Source organism: Cokeromyces recurvatus (assembly GCF_025118155.1).
Source record: "Cokeromyces recurvatus strain NRRL 2243 chromosome Unknown BX663scaffold_16, whole genome shotgun sequence".
NCBI classification, from domain to species: domain Eukaryota; kingdom Fungi; phylum Mucoromycota; class Mucoromycetes; order Mucorales; family Mucoraceae; genus Cokeromyces; species Cokeromyces recurvatus.
In genome coordinates this window covers 420,805-445,236 of record NW_026251402.1, presented here as the reverse complement: position 1 = coordinate 445,236, position 24,432 = coordinate 420,805, and the positions used below count along the sequence as shown (strand labels likewise).

Sequence of the window (24,432 nt, the reverse complement as noted above, 5' to 3'; positions counted from 1 at the left end):
TATATACAAAAATATACATATAAATATCGGTTTTATTATTATTTCTATGTATTATAAAAAACTTTTTTTTTTTCGTTTTTTTTTTATTCAGAAAAGAAATAGTTCAATAATGTCAAAAAGGAAATTCACATATAACGAAGCAGTTGAAAAACTTAATTCATTACAAAGTAATGCAGCCTTATTAGAACAGCTCCGTAAAGCAGGACCTCGTGCAAGTGAAAAGAGTTTACCAGAAATGAAGGAGCACTTTAGACGTATAGGTTACGAGCCCAAGGATTTTGACAAGTTGAATTTAATACATGTGACAGGTACAAAAGGCAAAGGTTCAACAAGCGCTTTGACTCAATCGATACTTCATCACTATGATTCCAACATCAAAACCGGTTTATTTACCTCGCCTCATCTTGTTGCTGTTCGAGAACGTATTCGTATTAATGGTGAACCTATTAGTGAAGAGTTATTTTCTAGATATTTTCAAGATGTTTGGGAAAGATTAGAAGCTACTAAAGAAGAAGCAATTAGAGCTTTGAATTTATCAGAACAAGATACACAAGCTTTATTAAGGAATAAAAGAGAGCATCCTGATAAGCCTGTTTATTTTAGATTCTTGACTTTGGTTGCTTTACATGCCTTTATACAAGAAAAGGTAAACTTTAATTGATTAAAATAAAGAAAGAAAGAAAACTTATAATAATGTAGGTAGATTGTGCTATTTTGGAAGTAGGCATAGGTGGTGAATATGATTCTACAAATATCATTGAAAAGCCAATTGTATGTGGTATCACTGCTTTAGGTTTAGATCATGTCTCTATATTGGGGAATACAATTGACCAAATTGCATGGCATAAGGCAGGGATTATTAAGGTAAAAAAAAAAAAAAAAAAAAAAAAAAAAATGGATAGAGTAATCTAGTCATATGAAATAATATATTATTTATAGCCTGGTGTGCCTGTTATTTCATTTAAACAAGTTCCTGAAGCTATGGAAGTAGTAAAGAAAAGAGCTCAAGAAAAGAATGCACCTTTAACCATTGTCCATGCTAAAGATATTTGTAAATTAGACGATATAAAACTTGGTTTAGCTGGTATTCATCAAAAGTATAATGCATTAACAGCTATTGAAATATGTAAAATATGGTTAAAGAAAATACGTGGTATTCAATTTGATAATAATGAGCAAGTTCCTAAAGAATTTAGACAAGGATTAGCTATGGTGAAATGGCCAGGAAGATGTCAAGAATTACCTATAAAAGAGACTAAATATGGTAGCAATAATAATAATAATGTAACATGGTACTTGGATGGTGCACATACGATTGAAAGTCTTCAGGTATGTGCAGCATGGTTCAAGGACATTGCAGAACATAATTCAAAAGCATTACGTATTTTGGTTTTCAACTGTACTCATGGTCGTGATAGTAGTAAATTATTAAGGGTTATCTCTGAAATTCAACCTCAAGTTCATTTTGATCATGTTGTGTTTACTACTAATGTTACCTTTAAAGAAGGTTATACCGCAGATAATACCAATAGAACAGATTCCAGGGAAGAGATTACGTCTGTACAGCAAGTATTGGCTAAAAGTTGGCTTGAGCAAGTACCTGAATTTTATAAAGACTGTGTTCATGTAGTAGAAACGATTGAAGATACTGTTCAATTTGCTATTAATAGATCGAATAATTTACCAAATGATAAAGAGCAAGTTCAAATCTTGACAACTGGAAGTCTGATTATGGTAGGAAATATGTTAACTGTCCTTGGTATTCAACCACAATAAAATAGCATTATTCATCATATATGTATATATAATAAGTGTATATAATTGTAGAGGATGTTGATAGAAAAGGAAAAGCGTTGTATAATAAACGAGTTGAATTATTTAATGCTGAAACCCTTCATATTCATGCTGATATCCTAAATAAGTATAGTGTGAGCTGTACAAGTATAATTTTTTCTTTGGAGAGGGAAAAAAAAAAAAAAAAAAAAAAAAAAAAAAAAAAAAAAAGTATTCAATCACTCTAGTTCTTTTTTTTTCCTTTTAAAATATATACGCATATACATATATACATCTATATACATCTACATTAAAAGAATGACTAGTTCATTAGAAGAATTCAAGTTAGAATTGGTATTATCCATCCTATTAATATGATTGTCTTAATTTAATTCCCCCTTTATCTCTCTCTCTCTCTCCTCTCTCTTCCCCTCTTTTTCTTTGATAAAAGAATGGGTTACCAAGGAATCAAGTAAAAGATGTTCTTCGAGGTATTAAAGAAAAGAAATAGAATAGTAATTGATTACAATTGACTAACGTTCATTAAAGGATTATTACATTCCATCTTTTTTCATCGTCTGTTAACTAACGTCATACCTCGTGAGCTTAGAGTATTAAATACAACAGTTGTAAAGTACGCAAATAGATAGATAGATAGATGTATAATAACAATATTTGTTTTTTGTTTCCCCTTTTTGATTTAGTCTATTACAGATAATAGTGAAGTTGAGAACTTGATAGAAGAAAAGATAGTAGAGTTTTTGCATAACACAAGTCAATTAAAGCAAGGAAAGGTAATGATGATAATAATAAAGACAGAAAGAGAGAAGAATTAATACATGCATACATACATACACACATACACATACACACATACACACACACACACACACACACACACACACACACAAAGCTGGCAGTTTTATTTTATGAAAAGAAATTAAAAAAGAACTGGTTTCAATTTTCTAAATCTGAAGAACATGTGTGTTGGGAACAATGGATCATCACATTAAACATGATTCCTACACCTGTTTCAGAACAAGGTAGCTTTATATTATATTATATTAACAGTAATGTTTATATATTATACATGTTTATAGAAAAAATCAAATTAAACAAATCAATCGAACATCAATTTATACAATGCTTGTTGAAAATATTAAATATGGTTAATGAATATAAAGAACATATACCTTCTATTACAACGACTGAAGGTAATCCATTTCCTTATCAGGTAAAATGAATTCTTTCAAGTCATCCTCCTGGTTATATTCATACACATACATTTTTAGATTGTAGTTCAATCCCAAATTGAAAGCTGGAATTCTATATTAAAAAGATTAACTACTGTAACGGGCGCACCAATAACACTGGAAAGGTCAGCAAGTAGCCCAGTTGTCACGACTACCTCCTCTACGTCAAAAAATAATTCGGTAAAGAATATTTGATAGTCTCTCTTTTTTTTTTTATTTTATTTATAACAACCAATTCTGTAATAATATAAATATAAAGGTTTAAAATTCTAAAGTAAGATAGAAATAGTATATGTGTTGTGTTGTGTTGTATATAGTGTGTATATGTAAAATCATAATCAAGTAAATTATTTAGCAATTTCAACACCACCAGTAGCTCCCAAAACACGCTTAATATCACCGTAAATAGCGCTATAAAAAAAAAAAAAATAAACGTTAATCCATGTCAATCTTCTCTCCCTTCCCTCTCCTCCTTATTTTCTAATTAATAAAATACTTACAATTGACCAGCAGTAAGAGTGGCAACCATAACAATACGAGGACCAAGACCCAAGAAGAGACCCTTGAAACCAAGTTGACCAGCCATAGTAACAAGACGAGAAGTAAGAGATTCACCAGCAGCACCCTTTTGTTTGTTAATCTTGGACAACAAGGTGTCAGCAGGTTGAGAAACGATGGCAGCAACTGTACCAGCAACAATACCAGAACTAAGATTAACAACAGTCATAGTAGAAGGAGCAATTTGATCCTTAGGAGTATCCAAAGATTTCAAAATCAATTCACTATGTTAATAAATAAAAAAAATGTATCAGTATGTACGTTTATAATTCAATATAAGAAAAAAAAAAAAGACTTACGTAGTACGTTCATAGACAACGAACTTGGCCATGGTATAAGGAACTTGTTTGAATAAAATAGGACCGAAACCAGAATAGAAACCCTTAAGGACACCTTCTTCTTTCATAATCTTGGAGAAACCAGAAAGAAGACCAGAAGCAAAGGTAGGCTGAGAGACAAGACGAATACGAGTAGCTTCCAATGGACAGAGTGCAACATCAGCAAAGAATTCAGCAATAGCAGAAGCACCCAAATAAATGGCAGTACGGTTTTCAGATGCCTTTTCAACACCAATAGCATTAATAAAGGTCTTTTTCCAGAATTCATAACCACCAAACTTGAAAGCACCTTGCAAGAAGTAACCAGCAGCGGTAGGACCAAAACCGGTCAACAAGGCACCAGCACCTTCAGCTTGAACGACTTGACGGAAACCAGCAATCATACCCTTTAAATAGTTGTGTTAACAAAAAAAATTTTTTTTTTCTTCTCCATTATTATTATTTTTATTACCTTGTTGTAAATCTCGGGAGACAATTGAATTCTAGTCTTAACGACATCAACAGGAGTCTATTTATGATATGAAATTATTAATCATTTTCTTTATATACATGTATATATGTATATATATATGTATGTATGTATGTTCATTTATGTTATTTTACCCTATTTTGTTAAAATGGTTAGGTCATGTATACATTCATAATTACATGGTAAAAAAAAAACTTACATTGCACCGTGAGTGATACCACAACAGATAGCACCGGCAAGAGCAAAACGAGCATAAAGGTTTGCACCAGTAGGAGCAACAGCATCACCAGCAGGAGAGGGGATAATGAAGTTCTTCTTGAGGGTTTCTTGAGATGGGACCATTATTTTTTTTATTTTATTTTTTGTTATTTGATAAAACAAGGAACAAAATAAGAGTGGGGTTAAAAAACAAAAATATAAAAGGCAGCAGTAGCCTAAAAAAAAAAAAAAAATAACAGGGTCACCCCGTAAAGATAGCTAAAAGACGGAATTTTAATTCATTACGTACATAAAGAAAATAAGAAAAAACTATTACAGAAGATTGTTGGTTATTGTCCCTGGTTTAAAGGGAAAAAAAATAATCTTTTTTCGTGTTTCAAGTAATGAAGATTTTAGCTTTTCAATTTAGTAGACTCGCTTTTAATGCGTAGAATAGAAAATTAAGCTCTCTTGTCTTAATTTAATTTGCTGAAAATGAAATCAAATCTGTTCGACCTTCTTTGTTGTGTGACGTTATTGATTAGTATCCCTTCTTCCTCTTTATTAGTATTGATAATACTTTTATTTCTTATAAAGAAATTCAATATAATAGAGTTATTGACCTGAACAATTTAATGGAAACAGATAATGTAATAAAGATTAGGAGTTTTCACGAATTCAAAAAAAAAAGCCTCCCTTCCCTTTAAAATAAGAATGTGCACTATTCTACCAAATAGCTTGTAAAGAAACTCCCTCCCCCCTCATCTTATGATGGGCTACAGTTTGATAAACACTGTTTGTTTGGATCTAGTAATTAAAAAATAACCAAAATGATGTTGTATAATTTCAGGAAAGGGGCTAGTTTAATTCCCTTTTTTTTTTTTCTTTATTCGAATTTGGTGTATTGTGTGGCATTACAGAGTTAGAAAGATTTGATTCTAAAGTATAGATATGTGCTATTTGAAAGCTTGTGTGTTTATTGATAAAGCAAATATAGTTAAAAGTAAAGGATACTTGCAAATGGCAAGATCCTAACTCAAAGAAATAGGTTGATTACCACGTTGAGTAATATAAAAGAGAAACTATTATGTATATTGGCCCTTTGAAGAACATTAGAGAGCATTTTTGTTAAGAATAAGCAATGTATATGACTGAAGTCTATATAATTTTGAAAGAAAAGCAACTCTAGTAAGATATAATAAACCGACTTTTTATACATAATACTGTTAACAATCCTTCTTTTCCTTTAAAGTAAGTATTCGATTTCAGACAGTCAAGTGGCATTTGTTATTTCCCTTTTTTTTTTATTAATAATCACTTTGACATTTGTGGTATGGTAGTAGAATAGCATAAACCTATGCTCATATGTATAAAAAGCACTGGTCTAGCTTGTAATAGTAGTAGAGACATGTATATATCCTTCTTTTTTTTTTCTTTCTTTCTTTCTTACATGCTGATATTATATAATGATATTTATTATGTCATAAATAAATGTTTATTGTTTATCATTTAAACAGGGTCCATTCCTAAAAATATGCATCTTTTTTATTCCGAGGAAATCATAGTACACAAATGGGAATAATAAGAATTATATCGATGTGTGTGAATTTATTATTAGAAAATGAAAAATAAAATAAATAAATAAAAAGAACCCCTTTTTTATGAGTGGTTCATGGTTTTGAGCTGGGCACCCTTATGATCGTTTATGGCTAAGGGTCTCTTTTTTTTCACCATTTTTGTAATTTCCGCGGACTGGAGTTTAAAATAATTATATAATACACTATCTTCATATAAAACCTCATTTGATCTTTTTTTTTTTTTTTTTGGTCTCTGAAACTTATTTTAATTTTTTTCTTTTTTCTTTTTCCTTTTTTAAAAAAGAAAAAAAAAATAGTATTGTCGTCTTCCCCTTTAATTATAATGAATGAAAGTTTATTATCAGTAAAAAATGCATCAGGTAGACAAGTTAGTTTATTAAATTCAAATGTTGACATTGAACAAAATAGTCCATCTTCGAATGAGCAACAACAACAACAAGATACGTCTCAACAGCAATCTAAAAGAAAATATCACTGTACTGAGCCTGGATGTAATAAAAGCTTTACAACCAGGTAAAATAATAAAATAAATACATATAAATAGATATCTATCTCTCTCTGGTTTATTTTATTTTATTTACATTATTACTAGTGGCCATCTTGCTAGACATAACAGGATTCATACAGGTGAAAAGAACTTTCCCTGCTTATTTCCCGGTTGCCAATCTAGATTTTCACGCCAAGATAACATGATGCAGCATTACAGAACTCATATGTCACCAAAATCGAGAAGATCACAAAAGAGGGGAATCGTAGAGGAAGCAAGACCAAGACCACGTCTTCATGCTCATCATCGTATCCGTTCTGATCCCGTTAGAGTAGAGCCTCCACTAACAATTGATCAGCATCTTTCTAATTATCATCAATCGTTAAGAACAAATACCAATACAACAAATGAAAAATACACATCAGTTCGATTTAATTTCCCTTTACCATTAACTCCAGCTGTAAAATCTCCTTCTCCTTTAAAAAAGTCAGTTCCTATTCATCAAAAAGAAAATGAAAAGTCTCCTTCACCCTCTACCACTTCTTTACCTTCTATTCACCATATTATGGATGATACCAAAGTGAATAATAATAATACCTATACTCAACATCATTCTAAACCTGATACTACTCTTTTACCCACTACCACCACCACAAATACTACTACTACTACTACTACTACTACTACTACTATTACTGAAAAACCATCTATAAACTCTTCTCTGTTTTATCAACATCGTCCTTTAACATTCGCAAGACCGCACAATCCAAGTTTCCCATATACATTACTTCATCCAGCTAAACATGAGGAAGAATTAGCTGACGTCACACAAACTCATCATAATAAGAAGAATGAGAACCATAAACGACCTACAAAGTCCGATGATAAAGATGAAGATAATAGTAATAGTAGTAGTAGTAAAAAGACCAATAACTCTTCTTCGAGTGGCTTACTTCAATTAGCGCATATTGTTTCCACATTTGGTTAAAAAGGGAAAAAAAAAAAGAACAATACGTGTATACATATAATATTTATTTATATTATAAATGAATATACACATATATATTTATATTTATATATATCATTATTTTGTACATAAATATATTTATACATATTTATATATAAATATAAAAAAGAAAAAAAAAGATATATTTATATACTTGTACTTTTTACTTTGCATCACTATAATAATAAAACCATATCTTTATATCAAGACACTTTTATATATGCATAAAATTAAAATGTATATTGAGGTGGTGGCTCATTAGCATGATTTGTACTGCTGCCGCTATTATCACCATTGCCTTCATATGCAGGTAAAGGTTCATATTCTCTGGGGATTTCATTTACTTCTCCCATACGTTCTAATAAACTACGTAAAATAGTTGTAAATTCAATTGCGCCTCCTTCAGTAAAAGTTAACTTTAATTGACTATTCTTTGTCAATCCGCCACCTTGCACCTATGTATTTATTTAAGAAGTTTAGTCTGTGTTAAATTATATCTTTTATCATCATAGCAACTTTTTTTTTTACAGGAATAACAGTGCCAGATATATAGTTTGCTCCAAACCATGGTTGTTCTAATTTCCAACTTTTAAAATTCAAAATTGGAATGGTTAAATTTTTAAATTGCGGCATTGTCGTCAAAGAATTATGTGTAGAGGATGGCTGTGCCAAATAGATTATCTATTATTTTTATTTTCATTTAGTAGTAGTATACTTAGCTATTATTATGACTTACTCTTTGATTAGATAATATAACTGTTCCTTTATTTGACTCGTAATATCCTCTATATACAAGTTAATACACATATATACATATATATATATACATGTTTATTGACAAATAGTTACTCTGAATTGCCTGGATATCCTCCTACTCTATAATATATATATATTTAAAAAAAAAGTTAATTACTTGTCATTGCAACATGTATAAATGGCAATAACTTTACGAATCGTTACAATCTAAAACTAATTTAACATCTTTTTGGGTAAAGAACATTTTTTCTTGAGGTAAAGGCACAGGTGCAGTACCATCCTGCGTTAACATAACCCAATTTAAGCTCATTGTCTCTTCTTTTTTTTTTAAAGAAAAAAATCAAAAAAAAAAATAAAAAAAAATAAAAAAAAGATAATTTTCATTTAAAAAAAAAATAAATAGATGAATATAATAAAGCAGCATGATAACGTGACTTTATTTAGATTCATGCATTTCATACATTATTATTATTAATTTCCCTTGGGACAATCAGGCTGATTTTGTGGAGAAGCAGCAATAAATTCAGGTAAAGTAGATAAAGCCTTGTGAATACGACTAATAATAGGAAATTGAGTCATATCAACATTCCATCTGTTCGCATTGCCAACCATAGGAACTAAGAACATATCGGCCATAGTAATTGAATCACCGACACAGTAAGTGCCTGAAAGCTTTTCAAGTCTAGCTTCTAAGGCTTTAAAGCCAAGTGTGACGGTGGTATTAGCCCATTCCATCTTTTTATCTTGATCATCGCCTCCAATACGTTGAAGGACGCCAAGATTTTGAAGGGGATGAATATCACAAGCAATTATTTGACAAATCTCGCGAACCTGTATATATAAATATTAATTTAAACATCTACTATTTTAGAATACAATCTTTTTCCTTACATAAGCTTTTTGAACTGGACACTTTGGAAGCATTGGACGCTCTAATGAATAAAAGTAAAACGTCACATGTTTTTATATAAATAGTTTCAAACTTACCTGGATAAGTTTCCTCAATATATTCAATAATAGATTGACTCTGAGCTATAAGGTCTCCATCCTTTGTAGTAAATGCAGGTAGTTTTTGAGCAGGATTTATTTTGCGATATTCTTCAGAGAACTAAATAATACATACATATTTTTTAAAAAAAAAAAAAAGGGGGAGGAGAGGTTTCTTGCCAATAAATAATTCTTACATTCTCTTTATTTAACAAATTAATAGGCACATAATCATATTGAACTCCTTTCCATTCTAAAGCAATACGAATACGCCAGGAAGCAGAAGATCTATAATAATTGAAAAGAACAGGCTTCTTTTATGTGTGTATGTGTTTATATAAAATGATATGATTAGAATATGAAAAATAGTTTTTTTTTTTTTTTACTTACTTTTTGTTCTGTATTCATATTAAAGTAAAAGAGACAAGATTTCAGATTTTATTATTTCACACGCATACTTTACGATGATATTTATATTTCTTTCGGAGATGATCCTGTTATCGTGACCGTCTAAACAAACAAAAAAAAAAAAAAAACGATCTACTTTCGCTATTTAAATCAAAAGACGTGTTGCTCAGTTTTTTTTTTTTTTTTTTTTTTTCAACTTGAAAATGTCTAGTAGTATTGAAGATAATGAATTACCAAAAGCAAATGTGGCAAGAGTTTTAAAAGCAGCTGTAAAGTGATTACTTTGTTGTTATGCATCCGTTTTCTTATTTCTTGTTTATAATAGCTTCCACCTGGAACAGCATTACAAAAAGATGCAAAGTTAGCTGTTAGTAAAGCTGCCACTGTTTTTATTAATTATATTTCTTCAGTGTAATGCGATTAAAAAAAAAACGATTAGAATGCTTTCAGTAAATTAACAACGTAGTCTTTTTTGTTTTATATATATATATATATATATATATGCATTAGTGCTAATGATGTTGCAAAGGGGGCAAATCACAAAACAATTAGTGCGCCTGACGTTTTCAAAGCTTTAGAAATTGTGGAATTAGATCATTTAGCTCCTGAGCTTAAGGAATCCTTAACAGGTAATCCACTATTGAACAAATAAGTTTTCTTTTTATTTTCAAGTGAATTAACCTCTATTGAATCAAAAATATATACGATCATTTTTAGTCTTTCAACAAATAGCGCTAGAAAAGAAGCAAAAGAAGAAAGAAAGAGATGAATCGAAAGCTAAAGAAGATGAGGAGGAGGACGCACAGACAGAGAACTTGACACGAGGACAAAAGCGATCGCTTGATGAGGACGATGATGAGGACGATGACGATGAGGACGATGTTATGTCTGTTGATGTTAAAAAATTAAGATCTGAGGAAGATAATGAAGTGGAGGAACAAAATGAAGAAGAAGAGGAAGATGTGGATAGAAATGATGACGAAGAATAATCATTGACTATTACCTTTGTAAATAATAATAAATGATTTTCTATTATTGTAATTGGGTCTACAAATGCTTGATTATTATTTACATAACGTATAGCATCAAGTTATTTGATAATAAAGCTTAATATTGATATCGTAATATATTTCATTTAGAGCAATCCTTTAATAATTTAAATGGTATATTATGAAAAAGATCTTTTATTATACCCATATTTTTAATAATACATATCTGTTTCAATAAAAACTAGATACTATTGCTTTACATAATCCAAGAAAAGAGGTAGCATTAAATATTATTCAATTAGAGATAGCTTTTTGTTATCTTACAAACACATAATAATATGATTTTTAACTATACATTAATAAGCAATAATGGCATATCATTACTTCTATTTAAATTGAAATCAGATTTGTATATTATATTAGACTTCTTTATTTGATAATAAAATAAAGTAAAGTCCTTTTTTTTTCCTTTCTTTGTACTTGAGGACTAAAAAATATATACAATGCTTGTATACAAACATACCATCGATATCTTTAATCTTTATCGTCATCATCTCCTTCTCAAATCTGTATTCTTCATTATGCAATGATAATATATCAATAGTTTTATTTTGTCTCTTCATTAGTGTTCTATTTAATCAGCAAATAATAGTAATATTAGAAAATATGAAGAAAGCTAATGTATTTTAATCATCATTTATATTCTTTATAGTTGTTCGCTGACTCGAGATAATCATGGACAAAAAAAGATTCCACTTTTCTACTTCTCATACTTAATATGTATAATTTTTTTTATAGCTGCTGCTATTACATTAATAAATATATTGCTACATTAATAAAAAATATCGTATCCTGCTCTTCTTTATCATCATCATTTTAACAACAAATATTATTATTTTGCATGGTTTTCTTCTTCTTATTCAGTGTCGTACTCTTTATCCCTAGATACCGTAGCTTCAATTCATTCTTAATAGTGAACATAAATGCGTATATTTAGTTTGATTATATACATATTTCTCTCAATATCAAAAGGAAAAAGAGGATAGATAAGAGAAGAAGTAATGCTCAAAATTAGTTACATTCAAAAATAGTATATTCGAGTCGTCTTGTCATACCATGGTAAAAAAAATAGTGTACATTTTCTGATGAGGCAAAAATCGTCGCCTGCAGGATTCGAACCTGCGCGCTCAAAGAGCAATAGCTTAGCAGGCTACCGCGTTAACCACTCCGCCAAAGCGACACTTTTTGAAAGAAATTTTTTAACCTCATGATAGCTTAATCTAATTAGAATCTTGGTCACGTGACCTCGTTATCTTCCTAACTATAGTATTGTAGCCTAGCTACAGCATATAGCATAAACTTTTTTTGGAAAGATATGTTTTATTACTATAGTATACTTATGTTGTAAGTTCATAGTGCTATGATTGTAGTCGTCCTTACAGCTAAGTTAATAGAAAAAAACCTGTCATGGTTGTAAGTGTGTTGATTAGTGTTTTGAGTTCAAAGATAAGGAAAGAGAAAAAAAAGAAAAGACAAGTCTGTGAAAACTTCGTATAGTTTTATTGAAGAAAAATAATACAAAAATTTTACAAGGAAAAATTATGTAATAAATGATGGTTTATTTCTATTAACTTGATTATAAAGACTACTACAATCATAACATATATAATTGTTTTTAATGCTCGAATACTCTAACAATGACTATTATTAAAACTGAGCGTAGAATGAATATTATGCTGTGAAGTACAATACACTAGTTTTATTCGTGTTATGATTGTAGTCGTCCTTATAACTAAGTTAATAGAAATGAACCATCATTTATTACATAATAAAGAGGTTATTCACATAAAACTAGTATATTGAACTTCACAGCATAATATTCATTCTACACTCAGTTTTAATAATAGTCATTGTTAGAATGTTCGAGCAATAATAATAATTATATACATAATTCAAACAGGATTATGACTGGTGTATTCAATTACATAATTGTTCTTGAGTGATACATATCAGATATACATTGATAATATTGAATATTGTTAAATAATGAAATCTTATACAATGATAATGATAGTAACTCATAAATAATTGGTATTGTTGCAGCCAGACATATTCACAGAGAATTAATATTGATGTGTCGCAGTCCAATAATAATGATTCGTTAGGTTTCTAGGAACAGCGACAACTCAGGGAGAAAAAAGGAATAAAGATATATCTTATTGATCGCAGAATTATTCGGAGACAATGTTTTATGTAAAACACTTTATTATAGTAAAACTTGCTTATCTGAATCATATTTCCATTGATAACACTTACCTTGTAAAAACATATAAATAACCCTCAATTTTTCCATATAATTTTCGTTGTACAATTTTGGTATTATCTTTAATAAACTATACGAAGTTTTCACAGACTTGTCTTCTGTCTATTTGTTGTGGTTTAGGTAGGTTTAAGTAATTAAATAAAAGGAATAAAGTAAAAAGAAGATAAGACAGAAGAAGTACGTTGAGACTTGTCAATAAGTTTATTAAAAGTTAATTCAATACAAGTATTGTTATATGTTCTAAGTTATGAGTTATAATGTAAGAGTATTTATATATTTTGTGGATAAGGATGATGAGTAATAAGAGGATAAAAATATAACAAATTGTATTTGATAATATAATTATAGAAGGATTACTAAGAGTTATAATTATAGATTCATGTCTTTAGTATATATTTATTTTTATAACTAATACGTGTATTCTGAGTAGAATCAATTATTACGCGTATTTGTATTATTCTTAGTTTACCCCAGTTTAACTTGTATAAAGTTATTTTTATAAATTTATATTCAGCAGAACAATAATAGAAGAAAGTATATTTTTAGATGTAGGACTTTTTATTAATTAATTATTTTTCTATACAAGGGTAAATATACTAAATATGTTTATAGAGAGAATTATCATACAAATGCACTATGTATTCTATTATGACTATTTATCTTATTGAATTAAGTTATAAATCTTACAACCATGACACTATTCTTCTTCCATTTTCTTTTGCTAATCAAAACAATTCGAATAAACTCTTTATTATTTAAATAAATGATAGTTTATTTCTATTAACTTAGTTGTAAATACGACTACAATCATAACAATATTATCAAGTACAATTTGTTATATTTTTATCTTCTTATTACTCATTATCCTTATTCACAAAATATATAAATACTTTTACATTATTAACCCTTATTTGGTATACTTGAACTTATACTTGAATTTATTCAACTCTTAATAAGAACTTATTGACAAGTCTCAACGTACTTCTTCTTCTGTCTTCTTTTTATTTTATTTCTTTTAATTATATTTTAATTATTTAAACTTATCTAAACCACAATACCATGACAACTTCCTCTATTATTGTTTTACTAAATATAACCTAATTACTATAATTGTAGTCGTCTTAGAGATTTAAAACTGATAATAAATTAGTATTAAAAGAAACCAGTCTATAATAATTATCAAGATCAAAAAAATAGTGATGATTAAAACTAGGTCACGTGACCAAAAAATATATTACTAACTGAATATAAGAAAGTTAAAAATTTTCTTTCAAAAAGTGTCGCTTTGGCGGAGTGGTTAACGCGGTAGCCTGCTAAGCTATTGCTCTTTGAGCGCGCAGGTTCGAATCCTGCAGGCGACGATTTTTAGTTTTTTATATCTTTTTCCACTTAATTCAAATCGTAGATGGTCATACATTTATAACTTACCTGTTAGAGTGATTGAACTAACTAACGACACTTTTGTATAGCCATTACATTGAACTATATTAAGCGCCATCTTAAATTGGATAAATCTTCTTTCAGATTACTTTTTTTTTTTTTTTTTTCATTCTACTATTCAATAGAAATTATATTTTTTGTATATTATAGTTACTTACAAATAATTATGTCTTATATAAATATTATTTCTATAAGGTCAGGCACGACAATACTATGTTATGCTATTGTTATTAATATTATTGTAATGATTAACTTTTATATGTATACCTAATAATTTATTAATATTAGCTTATCTTCTTTAGTTAGAAAAAGCTGGAGGAAAACCACCTTAAATATTTTATAGTCTTTTATATCTATAATAACTAGAATGTAGTATAGGTGTCTATAGTCGATCAAAAAAAAACTAATAATGTTACAGCAATACCCAACCCAAGAAGAGTGATTTAAAAGAGTCAAATCAATAATAATAAGGTAAATCAGGAAGAGACAATTCATTTTTTTTAGCTACCTACTGCTTTCTAGTTTTATGCAGTTGATACCAAGTTTGGTTAATTATATTGTCATTATATTTTACTAGCTGCAACCTATCTGTACATATCAAAAATATATACAAATTTCTATTACTAAGTTTTTTTTCTTTTAATTTTATATATTGAAATTTATGTTATCTTCTTCAATAATATAAAGTCCTGAAGATGAATATCCTAAGCCTTTTTTTTATGCTTAAAAAGTACATAACTACTTAATCATATATTTGAGACTTATTATCTTTCGATTTTTTATTAACCTTCTTTGCCTAATATCTCATTTTGTCTCTGACGCAAGTTTTTTACTCACATAATTGCCGTATTCTAGTTAGTATATCTTTAGCAATAATTTTAGGGTCGTCTTCTATTGCTATTCAAAATAAAAGGGCAATAAAAGTCTCTAGGTATTTTTTTTTATTTATGTTTCATAAACCTAAAAGAAGGTATTATAACATATAGTCCTATGTTTATAGATTCTCTATACAGCTGTAGGGACAACAGTATGTTCATCCTAATAGTGATTATGAACATTATCATACTTCTCAAGCATAAATTGCATAATGTAATTAACTCTTTCACATTTAGAATTGCTATGTGGATGGTAGGCACTAATAAATTTATATATCTACTTGATTTTTTACAGTATACTGCTTTAACTTTTTAAGCATAAAATTTAACCCCATGATCTAAGAATATTTCTATAGGATTGCCAAGTTCTTTATCGGCCGCATTAGGCAAATCTCGTAAAATGGGTCAATTTGTGACGTAGTCCACCTATAAATTAGATGATATATTTATCATCGTTCTTAGTTTTGGGTAGTTCCCTTATTAAATACAGACGCTACTTTGTAAATAATGTTAATATTTATAACGATTTCATTGATTCATGATAGATATGATTTTGAGTACTTTTTTTTTTTTTTTTTTTTTTTTTTTTTTTTTTTTTTTTTTTTTTTTTTTTTTTTTTTTAGTGGACAACGAAGGCAACAATTAATACATAAATTGATATCGCTTTGCATATTTGGTCACCATAACTGTTATTTCATAAGTGCATATACGTCAGCTTGCCCAACGTGTCCAACATTATAAAACAAGCCGTGAATATGAGCAGAAGTAGTATTATAATAGGTAAATTATATATTGAAGAATAAATTATAAGCCTAGATATAACGTATACCATTTTTCCATACTGAATATTATTATACCTTCTAAACAATATAAACCTTAATGGTATCCAATCATCTTGAGATATAACTTATAAGACATTATGTATTTATTTTCATGATCTTGATATAAGATACAGGTCGTTTCTGATCCAATATAAAAGATATCTGGAATTTAAGCAGTCAAAGAAGCATAAATTCTTTATATTTAAAATTTAGATTAGATTATACAATTAGTGTTATGAAACAATATTAATGCAAATATGATGAACATATAATAAATATATTTGTTTATTATTTCAAAGTGATTAAGACTTATGCCAATATTTATCTTCTATTTGATAATGGCTAAAAAATTAAATATATTTAAAAAGAAGAATTGTTATATAATATCTTTAGAAATGTAAAATAGTAGTATTACTATAATAACTAGATACGTGAGCTATCTTACATAATTTAATCAAATTCAATAACAACTTATCCTATGGTCAGATATTACGTATGATCATTAATATTATTCAGTTAAAAAAAATGATAAGTAATGACACTTTTATGAGCCTACAATTGTATATGTTACTTTAATATTTATATGAAAGATATAACAATATATTTTAGGAAACGCAACACATCTGTATGGATATAATATGATTCCCTTTTTTTTTTCTCCATAAAGATATATGTCTTAGATAATATAAAGTTTATCATAGTGAAAAGTATTATGTAAACGTGCAAATTTAAATACATTGCTCTATTTAGTTTATGTACATGAGTAAGGAATTAAATGGTACGTTTATTTCTTCCTCTTTAAAGATCTATACATGTTGGCAGTAAACATATATAAAAAAAAATTGTTCAACACAGTCAATAAAGTATAATAGTTTAAGTTCTCATTAAAAGCTTGCATACAGTAGCTGTGGCTAATACAAGTCTTTATAACATTATGAATAGTTGATTTTTGTGTAAAATCGTCATTTCAGTTTCCAGAAATTTTGATAATAATATTTTTTTTCTGAAGAAAGTAAAACTCCTTACGTAGAGTTCATGAGAGAAAAAGAAAAAAGGATAAAGAATATCAATAATGTGGCAATAGAAACAAACGAATAAAAAGCAAAAAATAAACATTAATTTATTTCCTTTTGTACAAAAAAGCAATAGTTATGTCCGTGGGATTACTGATGACAAACTCAAAATATATTCAGTCTATGGTGTATTTTTTAACTAAATATCCGCCTTGTCAAAAGTAACCATAACAATATATTCTTGTCAATATTCTAAATCAGGTTTTTTTTTTTTTTTTTTTTTTTTTTTTTTTTTTGGGGGGGGAATGAGACGAGAATAAATCTATGAAAAATTTAAAGAGATACTTCTCTATGTTCTATCTTTTAACAATGTAGCCATTTTTTAATTGTGGTACCTATTCTCAATTTATATAATATTATAAGAAACAAATGGAGAATTGACCTAATAGAGTTTTATATTTATAAAAAATAAATAAAGAACATGAAAAGATAGTATTTTGAAAAGTAGTATCAAAGCCAGTAAATGCTTGTATTATTTAATAAACTTAAAATGATCGTTGAATTGATACTGCTATATTATCACAATGCAATATAGTTTTTTTATTTTGTGTCATTCAAAGTGTTAGAAGGCAGTATGTTCAGTGTCACTAGTGTTGTGTACTCTTTTTAAATTCCCTTTTTATACACATATTTAATGGTAATAACCATATATTTATATATACATCTTGTTACTGTTTATTACTTATCAATAGATACAGTCAATAGAATAAGAAAGCATACAAAACTTTTTTTTATTTTCATATTAAAATAGATGAGAAAAAATAAAGACATTTTTTTTGTACTTTGGGAAAAGAAGTCATAATAGGATGTTTTTAATGAAAATAAAACCCTAGGTTAACATTTGAGATAAATGTGGGGAAATTGAAATGCAGTGGCATTATGTATTTGCGGAACCTTCCTTTTTAAACCTTTTTGGCAAGTCCTTTTTTACCAAACTATGAAAAGAAAACGTGACTATGTGAATAGTTAGCTTTATTGTATTTATCTAACTTATTCCTATAAATACAACTACTTCAAATCTTGTCAATTTACCTTTTATATATTTATATTAATTCTTAAAAAAAATGTCTTCTAATTCGTCAATTGAGCAAAAAGCAGATATTCAACATCATGAGATTGATATGTTACCTACTGCTAATGTAGTGGTTGATCATTCGACTGGTCAAATGCAAACTCATGCAGTCTCTTCTCTTGCAAAGATACATCCTGCTCCTATCGGCTTCGGTGCTTTTGCTCTTTGTTCTTTCGTTCTTGGCTTATACAACTCTGGCTTAATTACAAATTTACCGCAGGTAGCTGTAGGTGTAGCTTTTGGATATGGTGCTATGGGTCAGTTTATCTGTGGTATTTGTGAAATAGTTATTGGAAACATATTTGCAGCTGCTTCTATGTTAACCTTTTCTGGTTTCTTCTTTACTTTTGGTATCATGATGATCCCTAGCTCTGGATTCCTTCAAATCGCTATGGAAAATGGAGGATTAGAAACTGTTCATAAATGTATGGGTCTTGTACAAATCGGCTATGCTATCGCAGCCTTCCTTTTCTTCCTTGGTACTCTTCGCCAACCTATTCTTATTCGTCTTGTCCTTTTTCAAGTGTTCTTAGCCTTCTTCTGTGGTGGTATTGGTGGTTTAACTGGAATTGTTAATTTCAATATTGCTAGTGGTTGGATATCATTTACCCTCTCACTTACGGCTTGGTATGTTATGGCTGCGCTCTTATATACTCCTGAAAATACTATGATCAAACTTCCATTTTTTTAAATAATTATAAAGGGCAAGTAAAAATTCACTTGACAAAAAGAGTCTTTTTATATTGCTTTTTATTTTATTTATTGCTATATTCTATACCGTTTCTTTTTTCATTTATTTAAAACATAATTCTTAATCATTCATTATATCCTTACTTTCTACGAAAAAAATCGTTTTATTCTACAGTAACATTCATACTATACTGATATTTTTAATTAGTAACTCAATGTTTGGTTTCATATCTTCATATTTTTTATATATAATAATACATAATATACATTTTAATAAACAAAGTAAAACTTCTTTTCATAATAAATATTGCCTTTAAATAATTATTTTTTTTTCTCTTATAAATTAATATATTCTTACAGAAAGTGAAAAGGAAAGTATAAACAAATGATTGTTTGGTACATTCTAACACAAATACACTAATGCAAGTATTTTAAATTCAATATTTAATTATTAGAATCTTTGTAGTTAGCAGCACATCTTCTTTTTACACGCTCACACTACAATTAATTTAATAAATAAAAGCGAATATATATAAAACTGGTTTTTATCGATGAAGGACAAAATAAAAGTTTACTATAATAATTCATTTATTAAGTAAAGCTACTTGTAAGAAAAGTAGCTTGTAAATAACTGGAGAAATAATAATGAAAAAATACACAGATTGGATCTACTCATTTTCACAAATCTACTAACTAAATAGGGGTTGAAGTAACAGTTTTTTTTTTTTTTTTTTTTTTTTTTTTTTTTTTTTTTTCACTTTATTAGCCGTCTATGTATGTTATATGTATGTACAAAATAATAATTAAAAAAAAAGAATAGTCATCATCATATTTTTTTACCACTTTGTTACAAGTGGATTGGCAAGATTTTGAGTGACAGCATGATACTGAGTGCGAAGAAGTTGGTGTGCTCTGTCAGAAGTCGGATCAACAATCCATTCGCTAATTATAATAAGAAAAAGTTTTAGTAGAAATTATATTTTTTGAATAGATTTAACCTTACTTGTATATCGTTTTTATAATTTCATTATCTTCTGGCATTATACCTTGTGAAGTTCTATAGAGATTTTCAACACGACTTACCCAGTCCTTGGCATTTACAACTTGTCCTGATTCAGTACTGGGTGGTAATTGACCACCACCATTAGCACATCCACCAGGACATGCCATAACTTCAACATAATGATAATTACATTTACCACTTTTAATTTTACGTACAATATTTTGAATATTTCGAAAACCATATGCAGCTGCAAATCTTAACAAAATTCGACCATCGTCAGAGATTAAGAAATATTCCTTTACATCCATGTTTTTACCAGCTTTAATAACGACATGAGCCGAAGATGTATTAGAAGGATCATTAGGCACATCATGAATATTAAATAGTTCACGAGCAGCTGTAGTGAAAATATATTCTAGAGCACCACCGGACGATGAACCAGGTACACCATACACTGTTTCTAACTGACTGGAGGGGTCTATACCAATTTTATTAAACATATCATCTATAGGACTCTCTGGCATTTGTCTAAGGTCTAATTGCCGTTCTTGAAGCATTTTATCGATTTCGCTAGTTGTTAAAACACAATCTACTTCTCTAGTATTGTATTGTTCCAAAAAGAAATCAGGTCGACTTGCTTCTAATTTTTTATCGTAACAAGGCATAATAGATATATGATATATTTGATCTGGGCTATATTATCATGAGTATTCAGTTATCAATAGTTGAGTGCTCAATAAGTATATTATATACTTACGTTAGGTTTAATTTTTTAGCAAAATAGTCTTTAACAAGTGATCCCATCATTTGTTGTGGTGATTTAGCAGCTGAGATAAAAGGTAAAACCTCATCATGTGTTTTCTCAGCATAGCAAACCCAGCCAGGGCATGAAGATGCAAGCATTGGTATATTTTGATTAGTAATAGCATTGACACCTGCTTTATCAGATTTGGCGCCTCGTCTTCTTGTACGAACCTTGGGTTTACCCTCCTCCTCCATTGCTGCCTTTTCTGCATCTGCTTGTTGCATTGCTGCTTCTAAAGCTTCACCTCCATTCTGCATATATTTCTTAAATCGATCCATAAATTCTCGAGCTGTTTCAACCAGAGACAAGTCTTGAGTAAATGCAATATCAAAGACATGATGTGCACCTAAAATGGTTTTAAAAAAATATACAAGCTTATGGTGGACTTGGAGAGTTGTTAATCCATATTTAGCAGCGAAGGATGCTCTTGATTGAGGACTAATAGAAATAACAATTGTACGATGGTTTTGAGGCTGATTTTGTTGAATAGCAAGTTTGTTTTGTTCTAATATTTTAAATAATTCATCTTGTGATTGCATAGAAATCAATACACTTTCAGCAGAAGTTATACATCCGCTATATATTATGTACATTTGTTAGATAATTTGTCAGCATATATGACTCATTATATATCTGCATTTTTTTTTTATTTTTTTATTTTTAAAAAAATTTACCTACAAGCTAAACAGTCATTAAGAGAGATAGTAGCCTTTTCAAGTTTTTCTTCTCCACCGTCTTGAGTAATTTCATAATAAGTGCCTTCATTATCAACTTTGATCTCGGTCTAAAGATAAATTTGATTAACAATCACATTATAATGACGATTCCTCTTTTTAAAGATAGATCCTTACTGGTCCTTTGTTTTCTGATTTATTCACTTCAACAGGTTTAATACAAGCTTGTGAGGGAGCAATATAATCATTTAGATCGGTTAATACAAGTGCTGAAGAAAATGCCATGACTACTATAAATGACAAAAAAAAAAAAAAATGGAGTGAAAAAAAAAATGTTTCTTTTATTGAATGAGTGGAGTTAGAATTAAGATTGAAAAAGTGACTAAAAAGGCCGAATTTCCCCTTAAAACCATATAAATACAGAGCATTTTGAGGATGGAATATATCAGAGTAATAATTAAGCTTGCTACCACTAAATAATCCAAAAAATATAAGCCTAGAGCTAACATAGCCACATTATTAGTTCATTAACTGTTTATTAGCGAAATCAAAAACTATTTGAATATGTTACTGCGCAATTTAAGAATATTTTCTATTTTAGTGAAAAAAATCTGAATTCGTAAATTGTTTTTTTCTAATTCGCAAATTGTTGTTTTTCAAGTCGCTTCTTAGAAATTTTTAAATTCGCCAGTAATTTTCTGTAAAAACGTATTTGAAAACAAATTAATTCGTTTCGTCAATAAAAATAATCCGATTTTGTGCTTTCCTCTAGATATTTATCAATGTTTACTACATTGACTATGAGATATTCTAAATAATCGTTTAATAATATTACAACAAGAAGCTTGCAAAATTATAGCGAAATTTCCTTCAAAAGTTTGGAGGGAGGAAAAAAAAAAAGGCAACATAATTTAGTAAGTTGGTATGTTCTTTATTGTAATAGGATGATCATCTTGGCTGTATAAATCTTTGAGTTTCTCCTCTAAAGAAGAGTTATTCACGTTCGTTGCAGTGCTTTTATTTCATTGTTTACAAAGAAAATATTGAGTCGTTCTTAGCTAGCCCATATCTCTGTTGAAATGAGAAATATATTTTTACAAGCCATAATAGCCCTATTCCAATATGTACCATAATCAATGCAGAGTAATATATGATGAATATAGGTGCTATATTCTGTTCTAGAATGCCTTAAATTTCAAGATAAGCAAGAGTGACAAACCCATTATAAAAATGATTATTAGGAGATAAATAATATATAGTCAAGTTCTATCGAAGTTCTGAGCTCATTTATATTTAAAAACAAATCCTCTCCACACTTTTCCTTCGTCTTCAAGTGCTTATAATATTTTTTTTTTCCGATACGCCATATCTATGTCTTCGAAAATAAACAAGACTCTTGTCTTTAAGACCATCTCTAAAAATTACCAATGACATTTTTGTTTGATTACTCTCCTGGAATTGACTTTTGTACTTTTTATTTTTTTTATAGTGATTATAAGCTTGTTTTATTTCTAATAGTAGTTTATAACATATTATTCTTCTATTGGTTTAATAAATTAGTTTGATATCCTCGATATACCTCTTTTTATAAAAAAAAGATAAAGCCTTTGGACAAATTACTTGCATCTTAGTCTTCTATGTACATGTTTTCTCATTTCACTTATTCTCATCTATCTCCTTTTTTTTTCTGAATTTATAAATTTTCCTGCTGCATCTCTCATCACTTGACTAGCCTCTTTATCCTGAATATAATTTGCTCTATGTCTCCAACAAAACTCTCTATTTTTATGCTGACCTTTACGGTAACTGTATTGAATCAAATCATACAAATACTTATAGTAGAATAGCAAATTATCATATCTTCCATCGTACAATTCTGTTTTTAGCTCATAGGCTTGTGCATATTCTACATATAAGTAATAAATAGCTTCAATTGTTGACAAGTAGTTGATGCTTATATTCTGGAAACGCCAAAAATATGTTGAACGAGGCTCAATCGTCACTTTTTGCATTTTTTGTAATATTGGTGTCTCTCTAACCATTTTGCTAGCTTGTTTCCAGGTACCGTCAATAACAATCATATGGTCAAATGAATCTCGAGGAATTTCACTTAATTTTTTAGCATCCTATATATGTATATTAATAAAAGAAAACCAAAAAAAAAAAGGCCAGAAAGACAAACTAATAATTATATAAATAATTTACAGGTCCAGGAAATAACATTAGAATACGTTCTGGGTTTTCATATTCTGGTATTTGCTTCCAAGAAAAAACTTTAACATCTTCATCAGCTAAAATTCTAGCATGGAGTGCTGTTGTTTTACCATCTGATTCAGCCTCATGTTTAATGCTATATAATTATATAGATCAGTTTAAATTACCTTACATTAAAGCTTGGTTTTACTTTACATATCCATCGTCACAGGCAATTTTACAAACGGCACTTGTGATCTATTCATCCCCATAACATGAAAACAATTATAACAATAATGCTTAACATGCTTATTACAAACTGGACAAGCTAATCTACTTGTATTTTGGTATAAAATTGTATCATCTTGTATTTTAAAATCTTTAAAAGGAGATCTTTCTCTTATTTCTGCTAAATCTTCCAAAATTTTGTCATTAGACATTTCGTTTAGTATTTTAGTAGAAAAAGAAATGAAAATATTTTACAACCTATGTTTTGGTGTGACGACGGAGATAAAAAAAAAGCCTTTTAAATTAGCAAATTACAATTATAATATGAATACAAATATCATCGTTATAAATGTAGTTTATTGAAGCGCTGTATAAGTCGATGTATACATTATCAAAGAGTCCTGAGAAGCACCAA

The 24,432-nt window shown here is 28.8% G+C and overlaps 12 protein-coding genes and 2 non-coding genes across 14 annotated transcripts; 7 read left to right on the top strand and 7 right to left on the bottom strand.

Moving 5' to 3' along the window:
• Positions 1–109: 109 nt before the first annotated feature.
• BX663DRAFT_552848 (Mur ligase) lies at positions 110–1,776 on the top strand (the record flags this gene model as incomplete). Its single annotated transcript, XM_051531401.1, has 3 exons — positions 110–646; positions 700–864; positions 940–1,776. The coding sequence occupies 3 exons, from the start codon at positions 110–112 to the stop codon at positions 1,774–1,776; spliced, it is 1,539 nt and encodes a 512-aa protein (XP_051381935.1).
• Positions 1,777–2,477: 701 nt separating this feature from the next.
• Positions 2,478–3,406, top strand: BX663DRAFT_94059 (uncharacterized protein). Its single transcript, XM_051532358.1, has 5 exons — positions 2,478–2,567; positions 2,687–2,816; positions 2,874–3,007; positions 3,066–3,300; positions 3,370–3,406. Exons 2-4 carry the CDS (start codon positions 2,789–2,791, stop codon positions 3,219–3,221), a joined length of 318 nt encoding a protein of 105 aa, XP_051381934.1. The 5' UTR covers positions 2,478–2,567; positions 2,687–2,788; the 3' UTR covers positions 3,222–3,300; positions 3,370–3,406.
• Positions 3,407–3,414: 8 nt separating this feature from the next.
• BX663DRAFT_513000 (mitochondrial carrier domain-containing protein) lies at positions 3,415–4,843 on the bottom strand. Its single transcript, XM_051528081.1, has 4 exons — positions 4,591–4,843; positions 4,374–4,431; positions 3,884–4,308; positions 3,415–3,808 (listed from the first exon to the last, which is right to left on the bottom strand). Exons 1-4 carry the CDS (start codon positions 4,731–4,733, stop codon positions 3,523–3,525), a joined length of 912 nt encoding a protein of 303 aa, XP_051381933.1. The 5' UTR covers positions 4,734–4,843; the 3' UTR covers positions 3,415–3,522.
• A 1,571-nt stretch (positions 4,844–6,414) lies between these two features.
• On the top strand, positions 6,415–7,819 carry BX663DRAFT_543857 (uncharacterized protein). The gene is made up of 3 exons (XM_051530859.1): positions 6,415–6,546; positions 6,596–6,700; positions 6,780–7,819. The coding sequence occupies exon 3, from the start codon at positions 6,877–6,879 to the stop codon at positions 7,660–7,662; it is 786 nt and encodes a 261-aa protein (XP_051381931.1). The 5' UTR covers positions 6,415–6,546; positions 6,596–6,700; positions 6,780–6,876; the 3' UTR covers positions 7,663–7,819.
• On the top strand, positions 6,431–6,790 carry BX663DRAFT_93853 (uncharacterized protein). The gene has a single exon (XM_051532357.1). It carries the CDS (start codon positions 6,510–6,512, stop codon positions 6,702–6,704), a length of 195 nt encoding a protein of 64 aa, XP_051381932.1. The 5' UTR covers positions 6,431–6,509; the 3' UTR covers positions 6,705–6,790.
• Positions 7,703–8,799, bottom strand: BX663DRAFT_512991 (uncharacterized protein). The gene is made up of 5 exons (XM_051528080.1): positions 8,631–8,799; positions 8,530–8,556; positions 8,417–8,465; positions 8,209–8,361; positions 7,703–8,135 (listed from the first exon to the last, which is right to left on the bottom strand). The coding sequence occupies exons 1-5, from the start codon at positions 8,744–8,746 to the stop codon at positions 7,911–7,913; spliced, it is 570 nt and encodes a 189-aa protein (XP_051381930.1). The 5' UTR covers positions 8,747–8,799; the 3' UTR covers positions 7,703–7,910.
• Positions 8,800–8,840: 41 nt separating this feature from the next.
• BX663DRAFT_512990 (maleylacetoacetate isomerase) lies at positions 8,841–9,926 on the bottom strand. The gene is made up of 5 exons (XM_051528079.1): positions 9,814–9,926; positions 9,621–9,737; positions 9,424–9,544; positions 9,328–9,368; positions 8,841–9,267 (listed from the first exon to the last, which is right to left on the bottom strand). Exons 1-5 carry the CDS (start codon positions 9,829–9,831, stop codon positions 8,908–8,910), a joined length of 657 nt encoding a protein of 218 aa, XP_051381929.1. The 5' UTR covers positions 9,832–9,926; the 3' UTR covers positions 8,841–8,907.
• An 89-nt stretch (positions 9,927–10,015) lies between these two features.
• On the top strand, positions 10,016–10,952 carry BX663DRAFT_512988 (histone-fold-containing protein). Its single transcript, XM_051528078.1, has 4 exons — positions 10,016–10,100; positions 10,157–10,242; positions 10,342–10,460; positions 10,549–10,952. Exons 1-4 carry the CDS (start codon positions 10,035–10,037, stop codon positions 10,818–10,820), a joined length of 543 nt encoding a protein of 180 aa, XP_051381928.1. The 5' UTR covers positions 10,016–10,034; the 3' UTR covers positions 10,821–10,952.
• Positions 10,953–11,978: 1,026 nt separating this feature from the next.
• BX663DRAFT_t84 lies at positions 11,979–12,060 on the bottom strand. The gene has a single exon. It is a non-coding gene; the product is annotated as a tRNA-Ser (tRNA).
• A 2,362-nt stretch (positions 12,061–14,422) lies between these two features.
• Positions 14,423–14,504, top strand: BX663DRAFT_t86. The gene has a single exon. It is a non-coding gene; the product is annotated as a tRNA-Ser (tRNA).
• A 211-nt stretch (positions 14,505–14,715) lies between these two features.
• BX663DRAFT_512986 (uncharacterized protein) lies at positions 14,716–15,161 on the bottom strand. Its single transcript, XM_051528077.1, has one exon. It carries the CDS (start codon positions 15,076–15,078, stop codon positions 14,851–14,853), a length of 228 nt encoding a protein of 75 aa, XP_051381927.1. The 5' UTR covers positions 15,079–15,161; the 3' UTR covers positions 14,716–14,850.
• A 3,242-nt stretch (positions 15,162–18,403) lies between these two features.
• On the top strand, positions 18,404–19,419 carry BX663DRAFT_512985 (GPR1/FUN34/yaaH family-domain-containing protein). Its single transcript, XM_051528076.1, has one exon. It carries the CDS (start codon positions 18,417–18,419, stop codon positions 19,113–19,115), a length of 699 nt encoding a protein of 232 aa, XP_051381926.1. The 5' UTR covers positions 18,404–18,416; the 3' UTR covers positions 19,116–19,419.
• Positions 19,420–19,859: 440 nt separating this feature from the next.
• BX663DRAFT_512983 (iron hydrogenase) lies at positions 19,860–21,909 on the bottom strand. The gene is made up of 5 exons (XM_051528075.1): positions 21,774–21,909; positions 21,597–21,706; positions 20,875–21,498; positions 20,118–20,810; positions 19,860–20,056 (listed from the first exon to the last, which is right to left on the bottom strand). The coding sequence occupies exons 1-5, from the start codon at positions 21,879–21,881 to the stop codon at positions 19,951–19,953; spliced, it is 1,641 nt and encodes a 546-aa protein (XP_051381925.1). The 5' UTR covers positions 21,882–21,909; the 3' UTR covers positions 19,860–19,950.
• A 1,357-nt stretch (positions 21,910–23,266) lies between these two features.
• Positions 23,267–24,229, bottom strand: BX663DRAFT_436415 (DTW domain-containing protein; the record flags this gene model as incomplete). Its single annotated transcript, XM_051523179.1, has 3 exons — positions 23,267–23,722; positions 23,802–23,946; positions 24,006–24,229. The coding sequence occupies 3 exons, from the start codon at positions 24,227–24,229 to the stop codon at positions 23,267–23,269; spliced, it is 825 nt and encodes a 274-aa protein (XP_051381924.1).
• Between the last annotated feature and the right edge of the window lie 203 nt (positions 24,230–24,432).